This window comes from Belonocnema kinseyi, chromosome 7 (genome assembly GCF_010883055.1).
Source record: "Belonocnema kinseyi isolate 2016_QV_RU_SX_M_011 chromosome 7, B_treatae_v1, whole genome shotgun sequence".
In the NCBI taxonomy this organism is placed as follows: Eukaryota; Metazoa; Arthropoda; class Insecta; order Hymenoptera; family Cynipidae; genus Belonocnema; species Belonocnema kinseyi.
In genome coordinates, this window is record NC_046663.1 from 95,257,416 (window position 1) to 95,265,975 (window position 8,560).

The window sequence follows — 8,560 nt, forward strand, 5'->3', positions numbered from 1 at the left end:
TTTATTTATAAAAAAAGTTCTTAGGTTTAAAAAAACATTCAGTGAACTGAAAAAGTGAGGTCGGTAATATAGGTATTTAGCTGTGTCACATGCCCTTAAGAGTGGTGCGACGGCAATATAAGGTTCCTTTTGTATTCGTCACGTACCGGGCGGACAGGGTTATTTACAGTAGTTGGCCGTGGCTAATCCGCTCTCCCTTTTTAAATTTCTCTTCAAATTATTAACACTTTTTTTTTTAATTGATGAATTTTCATATTATACTTATTTATAATTATAACTTATATGCTAATATAAAATTTTCTAGTTGAATTAAAAAATGTTGTATTTTTTGGCGTATCTCACTCCATTTACGAGAAAAGTTGTATTAATTCCAATCTTAAGCATTTAAAAAAAAGTTAGATATCTGAAATCATCGAAACCCGTAGATTCCGAATTATTATGTTTTAGGCTGTTAACTATAAAATTAAAAAAATCTACTTCTATATTTTAATCCGAAAGCTTAACAAAGGACCCTTGAGTGTCGGCTACTGTATTGATATAGCCTCTCTGCTTGTTATTTATGATCGAATTCTTATTTCAATTTCAGCCTCTCTGCTTGTTATTTATGATCGTATTTCTATTTCAATTCCGGAAAGGATATTTTAAAGCCTTTAAAACATTCAAAAGAACTACCAGGACCTTAAAATATATCTACCTGAGTGCCTGCGGAGAATTTCTCTGAGCTTCTCTGACCCTAGAGAATTTTTAGAATATACTCAGAGATTCTTTTCGGTAGGGAGATTTAATTTTTAGCAATCCCAGAGTAAAAAGTTTTTGGTATTAAATTTGTTTATTATAACAATTTCAATAATAATATTTCACAAAAAAACTTCTAGTTATATTTTTTTAAAGTTAAAGTTAGTAAAGGCATATTGTTACATTTCCCATGTATTTTTGTCCGCCTTCTTATTTTTAAACTAAAAAAGACATCTCGCTGAAATTTTATGAAAAATGACAGAAAATATATTAACAGCCCTGATTAATGTATTCTCTGCAGTTTCCCAACTTTTCGGCTTATTTGGTTTAAAAATAAGAAGGCGACATAAAATACATGGGGAAGACTGTAATGTTTTGGTAGAATAAACATACACAGGGGGTTCAGACCAAAAAAGGAGAACTGATCGCCACATACCCTTGATTCATGTCGTGTTCAGTGTCATCTAACCAGACCCGAACTTGCATCGCATTTCCCTCTCGACACCATTGAAATACATCCTCCATTTTGGCAAATTATTATAAGGAATAGGAGCAATGGCTATTAATAAAACACAGGAATAGCTCGACGCACGTCTAAAAACGATTTTGTATTGGTATTTTCAGCATAGCCAAGCTGCCTTTAGTTGAGTGTATTATCATTCTTTTCACAGAGTTACACTAATTGTACGTTGTCAGATTACACTCGAAGGCTTTGTACTTTATTTTTACAATTCAAAAAACACACTTGCAGGAATTAATTGTTACAGAACACGCACTAATAATCATGATTGAGTGGGATGCTCTTCTATCGCCTGCTCAATTTAATTTTTAATCTGAACGCACACGAGCGCCATCTAGGGGACATAGCAGTTACTACCATTCTTTCCCCACTTTTCCTATAGTAGTGGACCAGGGCTGTTCACGTTATATGCCTTAGGTAAATTACATGAGGTTTTCGACGTAATTTACGGACGTATATTATGTCCTCAGTTTTGTACAAAACGTAATATACGTTTTCAAGATGGCGTCGACATTATCACATTTCGTTCCATAACTTTAAAATAGCACCGGTAACTATTTTGCGTTTTGTAAAGGATACAACTGCGTATTATCGAATACGGCTAAAGAAAGTTTAAGAAACCACAGGTGAATTTTCAAACCATCCGAAATACAAATATATTAAAAATAAAAAAACAAATCATCAAAGGATTTTCGCTGATTTCAATGCCTTTTTTTCAGAAAAAAGTGCGTTATAATTATGAACGCATCAGAAGAAAACCTGATGCAATTAGATGAAAGCAGTCAAAATAATAATTGTGAAATGAGTGGTGTCAGTTTTGATATTCTTGGTGATATTTTTATGTCAAATGAAGTTCTCATAAACAACAACAATGTAAGTCGGTACACATGAACATAATTTAAAAAAGTGAGGTTATATTATGCTATATACGAGTCAATCACCTTTATTACGTTTATTACGTTTTTCACAGGTTTTTTACGTATAATACATTTTTTACGTAAAATACGTCAGAAACCTCGAGTGATGCGTCACTGCACAACCCGGGATTGGACACACCGTGGTGCATGTGTGGGATACTCTGTGGATCAGGGCTCGTAACGAGTGCCCCGAACTCTTCTACGCATGCGTCGCGCTCGGTCTCTGATTCGTTGCTGTTCGAGCGCAATTTGAAATGCTAAAAAATAACATTTTTATTGTATATTATAAATAATGTCATTTTAACTTATATAAATGTTTATTAGACCGATATTAATGAATCTTAATAAAAATAAAAATTTATTAAGTGCATACTGTGCAAATAAAAAATATCCTTTGGTACTCATTTGTATTTTTCTTGCATATTTTTCCTTATTCGAAAATTTTGTTATTCAAAGTTTATTAAAAATATTAGAATGCATTGGCAATCTTGTTTTTCAATAGAATTATATTAATTAATAACGAAATTTAAACATTTAGTAAAAACAACCATAATTACCGACAGAAAGAAATATCGGCTGTGTGAAGACCATGTGTTTTGTCAAGTGTCATTTGTTTTTCCTAAGTGGATTGACTCAAGAGAATTATCGCAGGCAAAAAAGGATTTGGATGCCCAAAATTTGGAGAAGAAGAGGACTATTTTACGGAATACCCAGTTAAGTAATAATCTATTTCATAAGTACATCATTAAAATTGGTAGATTTGCTTGATGCATATAGCGACGGTAATACAGATGATATCGGTAGTAGTACTTGGCGTTCAAGTCAAGAAAGTTAAAAAGGATTTCGTAGGATTTCATGGGAGTTCAATGATTTTAAAGGATTTTTTGAAATTTGCAAGGGTTCCAAGAGATTTGAGAATTTTAGATTTCAATTTTGATGTATTTTAAGAGTTTTTAAGAGACTTTCAGGGATTTCAAAATAATTTTAATGTATTTTAAGGGTTTCAAGATATTTCGAAGGATTTTATCGGATTTCAATTATTTTAAAGGATGACGTTATATTGCTCGGGAATATGAGTAGTCACACTATGCTAAGCTGATTATTTTTACAATACTATTTACTTATCTTAGAAAATAATAGTAATTATATAATATATAATACTAATATGTTATGAGTAATTAAATATATTACTTAAAAAGCAGGTAAGTCACACGCTTTTGTACTAAATTTAATTTCTTTCTCAAAATCGAATTTAATTTTTTTTTTCAATACTTTATTTAAAATTTTAAACTCCTTATGGGCATGTGATACTTACAGTTTCCCCGGATTTTTTTCCACAAAAATGAAAATTAAAAAAAAACCGATTCGGCGATGCTATAAAATATCATAACGGACGTCCCCGGACTCTTTTTTGAGGGATAATAACAAAAGAATTTATTGTGCTAAATAATAATTTTATGCATATGCATTATTTTGAGGTTACGTCGTTTTTCAACTCTGCCTTTCCGATAATCTGGAAATTATTTAGGAAATAAACTTTTTTGATTACCTGCAAACAAGGTTAGTTCCGGCAGATTCTTTATTATGTTTATTTGTAAGTCCAAAGTTTTCAGCCAAAAATATTGTGTAGTTTGGAAGTAACGCTCGGATGAATTGTAACACACATAACCTCGAAATATATACGCACGTTGTTAGCAATATCAAAAATTTCTTGATAAAAAAACACAAAAAAAGTGTGTGGGGACGTCCGTTAGCATGTTCGCTATCATTTCCCAAATTTTTAAGACAAAATATTTATTATTCTAGAAAAAAAGCCGGGGGAACCTAAAACTGGTAAAATCGAAAATTTTCTAAGTATCACATGCCCTTATCTGTAAATAAATTTTAATGAAAAAATAATTGTTTGATTTGAAATTTCACTTCGCGCAAATATGAATGAAAATATTCTGCACAATATTTATAACATAACTGGAACAAAATTTTAACATTTCTCTACAATAAAATTAATTTTAATATTTTAATAAACTTTAAATAATAAAATTTTCGAATATTGAAAAATATGCAAGAAAAATTCAAGTGAGTACCAAAGGATATCTTTTATTTGCACAGTATCACCGTCGCTACCTGCATCAAGCAAATCTACCAATTTTAATGATATACTTATGAAATGGATTATTACTTACCTGGGTATCCCGTGAAATAGTCCTTTTTTTCTCCAAATTTTGGGCATCCAAATCCTTTTTTGCCTGCGATAATTCACTTGAGTCAATCCACTTAGAAAAAACAAATGACACTTGACAAAACACATTGTCTTCACTCAGCCGGTATTTCTTTCTTACGGTATTATGGTTGTTTTTGCTAAATATATAAATTTTTGCATTAATTAGTATAATTCTATTGAAAAACAAGATTGTCAATGGATTTTAATATTTTAATAAACTTTAAAGAACAAAATTTTCGAATAAGGAAAAATATACAAGAGAAATACAAGTGAGTACCAAAGGATATTTTTTATTTACACAGTATGCATTTAATAAATTTTTATTTTGATCAAGATTCATTAATATCGGTCTAATAAATATTTATATAAGTTAAAATGACAATATTCATAGTAAACAATAAAAATGTTATTTTTTAGCATTTCAAATTGCGCGCCAACTGCAACGAATCAGAGACCGAGCGCAAAGTATGCGTAGAAGAGTTCGGGCACTCGTTACGAGCAGTGCTGTACCAGAGATTTGGCTGGATCCCACTATTTGGCAGGGATGGGTACGTATAATACATCGCGTATATTTTATGGTTTCCTACATGTTTATTTCAACGTAACACAGTTTGTCGGCAAAAATGCTCGGGCGCATAATCGAACGGCACATCGTAAGATGACGGCTCTCCCCACTCAAGGAATTCTCCCTCCTCTTGTGGATTCAATCCCGCTCGCCCATGTTAGGATGGCATGCCTAGTCCCGTGTTTCCTATGTCCATGATTTTACATTTGATTACGTGACTATATGGGTGGGATTTTCGAATTCTTTAATCTAAAAATACCCAATTTCCTTATGGAAATAACTAATAATGAGCAATTAATTCAGTATTCGTCATTATTTATCACATTCCTAAACAAATTATTTAAAAAATAATAATAATATACGTGTTTATTGTCCTTCATAATCCGCAAAGTTTTCGAGCATGTGGAACACCAGTGTAAGTAATCGGTCGCGCTCGAAATTAATGTTTTTCCACGATTTCTTTCCTGACTTATTTTTTTACACTTGTTCTTAACATTTTTACTCTTAATATTAAAATTAAAGCGATTGAACTGCTTTATAAGAGGTTATGTCAGTTATTCAAATCTGTCAAATGCAGCCCGGCAAAGTAAACAACGTTCGCCATCTTTGATATGTATTCTACATAGATTTCTACAATGTTCCACGTATAATTACGTCGTTTATGTATTATACGTAGAGAACCTGAGTGACATGTCACAACCCATCTTTGCTATTTGGCCCTCGGCGTGTAGACATCTTGGAGTTCCGCCACCCAATCTCAAATACCTGCGCTTGCGCAGTAGATAATGGCTCTGTCGGTTTGGCAGGATTTTGTGATATCCAATTGCCTCCCATTCATCCCTTTTCCTTCCTTCTATTCTATTTATACAAAGGTAGCGTCGTCCGCCTCCATATTTATCGAGACACCTGTGTAATAACGCAACCTGCGTTGTTTGAATACAAGTGGATTTTTCGTCGAAATAATTCGTGGAATTATCGCGACGAAAAACGCAAACCTTTCGCTAAATCTCGGTCAAGCAATACATTCTTCTATCGGTGGTGCCTTATGCCTTGAAAAATAACGTAAAGTGTTCTTAAGCGTTGATTGCTCATCCTTGGGTGTGTCACGATGAAGTCACTTGGCGTGACTCTGGCGTTCACGCTACTACAAATAGGTAAATTAATTAATTACATGCATAATGGAAAATAAGAAGCCCGTCTATTATTATATTATTATTATAATTATTTGAATTTTTTAAGCGAATTACGCGAGAAACTGAAGAAGACCGATTAAGTCAGAATCTCTTTTATCAGAGCCCTAACGGAAAAATAGAACATGAACTTTTTATTTTAGAGTATTATTTTGAGGCGATTGATATTTTTGAAATATGTTCTTGAAAATTATATTTCATTTACTTTTATCCAAATCTTTTACTATAAGTTGCTTGCATTAATGTTTTAGAATTTCCATGAAGTATTTGTAATATTTTTTTTCTTTCAAACTTAGAGCGGGATAGTTTACTCGTAATTACTTGAGAATGGAATTTTTCAGACTCTGTAGAATATTTACTAAAAGATTATTTCCAATTTTCCAAGTGCGCTGATGTTTAATTCAGATTTCATTTGAACAATTACCAACGTTTTTATGTAAGTAATTATATTGAAAATCGTTTCGTTTCCAGGTAATCCCTGTGACGCACCTGCAAGTAATTTTAGTAATTTTTTAAGTTTCAGAGTGCGTGGTAAAAAATTGTGAATTTAAAATTTCCAGGATAAAATTGAAAGCCGTTATCGTTACGAAATTTAAGCAACTACCAAAATCGTGTGATTTCAGAAAAATTAAAAGCCTCACAAGAAAATTTAACAATATTTTTAAATCGTGCATGCAAGTGTGGAGAGTTAAGCAATTTTAAGATTTCAAATTGAAAAGCGAAGCGAAGTTGTGGTGCCGAAAATAAAATCTCCGAAAAAATTAGTTTATCTATAAAGTAATATTGCTGATGATTTAATTTCCAACAAAATACATTAGTTTGAATTAAAAGATCAGGTCGTGAAACGAGCGGCAAGCGCCCTCACATAAGGGTTTCGTATAAACGTGTACGGTTAAGATTTTTCAGCTTTTATTGAAAATTTCCACTTGTATAGGTTATTTTTGAGGTAAATTTGTGAATAATTTTTTTTAACATTGATCCTGTGAGCCTACAAACACATTTTTTATGAAAATTTTCGATCCGTAGGTCGGTTTCAAGTGAAATTTGAGAATTTTTGGCTTTAAATGCTCGATCATCTTTTGTTTCCTCGACGCGCGCAATTTTTAAAATTCTCATCCTTCGTATAAAAGTAATCAAAAGAAAGATATACAGAAAAATGTAAAGTAACGAAAAAGTGACTTAAAAAAAGTTATCAGTTACCGGGAACATAGTAACTAAGTTACGTTACAGTTACTTTTTTGAAAAGTAATGAAGTTCTTGGAAAAGTTGCAAGTAACTTAATTACTTTTAACGAGTTACTACCCAACACTAGTTGGCACTAGCCCCACCAGTGCTGGGTAGTAACTCGTTAAAAGTAACGAAGTAACTTTAAAAGTTAAGTTACCTGTAACTTTTTTAGTGACTTCGTTACTTTTCGAAAGAAACTCGGTAACTGATAACTTTTTTTAAGTTACTTTTTCGTTACTTTATATTTTTTCTGTATATCTTTGTTTTGATTACTTTTATACAAAGGATGAGATTTACGCGTTCTTGAGTTTTTATGACCTAATATTAAAAACATAATCAATTTTTAAATCCCTGATAACAAATTTTTCTATACTAAAAGTTCAAAAAATTGTTAATTGGACTTAATAATGTATTAAATTATTAAATCTAACAGGAATAAAATAAAAAATTACAATTTTCTTTTAATGTATAAATATTTTTAATTCTACAATTTATGCAGCTTTGACTTTGAAAAATTCAATGTAGTTTAATGCAGTATCAAATTAAAAATTATTTTTATTTAAAAGCGCTAATTCAATTTCAATTTCTTTGAATTTTAATTGATCAATTAAAAAAAAAATTAATTTGTTCGATTTTCGAAATTTCATTCTGAACTAATTTTATACAGTTTTATATCGTATCTACTATTGTATTTCAAAATCCTTCAAGTTATACCAGAAAAAAGGGTTCTCCGAATCTTTCCAAATGGGATTTTTTTCGAGGGGTCAATAATGTTCTTAGTTTCCCGCGGATAGAAAATGGGTAGATCTTACAAAAGGCCGAGTGCTCCTCAGTCACGCTGCACCTGTGGGTTTTGGGGTCCCCTGCAGTTATCTATTATCACAATTATCTATATTGAACGTATACGTCTATTGGGTAGATACGACAGTGCCACGAATTTGGAACTATTGGGAAGAAATTTGAAATTGAATTCAATATCAACAAAACATTTTATAGTTAATGATTAACTTTAGACCCTAGTATAATATTTATGATTAAAATGAATTGATATCTATTGCACTTTTTTATTCATATTGCTCTAACACAGGGCTCACCAAAAGGCAGCCATTGGCTGCATTGGCTGCCAGTGGCAGTCAAAAGACTAGGTCAAACTGGCCCTAACAAATCTTGTCGTTCGACTGGTTT

The 8,560-nt window shown here is 31.7% G+C and overlaps 2 protein-coding genes across 2 annotated transcripts in view; one reads left to right on the forward strand and one right to left on the reverse strand.

Annotated features, from left to right (window-relative positions):
- Nucleotides 1-1,137: 1,137 nt before the first annotated feature.
- Nucleotides 1,138-1,564, reverse strand: LOC117176566 (integrin-linked protein kinase homolog pat-4-like). Its single transcript, XM_033366820.1, has one exon. It carries the CDS (start codon nucleotides 1,258-1,260, stop codon nucleotides 1,138-1,140), a length of 123 nt encoding a protein of 40 aa, XP_033222711.1. The 5' UTR covers nucleotides 1,261-1,564.
- A 4,235-nt stretch (nucleotides 1,565-5,799) lies between these two features.
- LOC117176218 (lachesin) overlaps nucleotides 5,800-8,560 on the forward strand; it is an 11,606-nt gene continuing 8,845 nt past the window's right edge. The window contains exon 1 of the mRNA XM_033366350.1: nucleotides 5,800-6,112. Coding sequence (XP_033222241.1) covers nucleotides 6,067-6,112 — 46 coding nt within the window. The 5' untranslated portion in view covers nucleotides 5,800-6,066. The remainder of the gene's footprint in view (nucleotides 6,113-8,560) is intronic.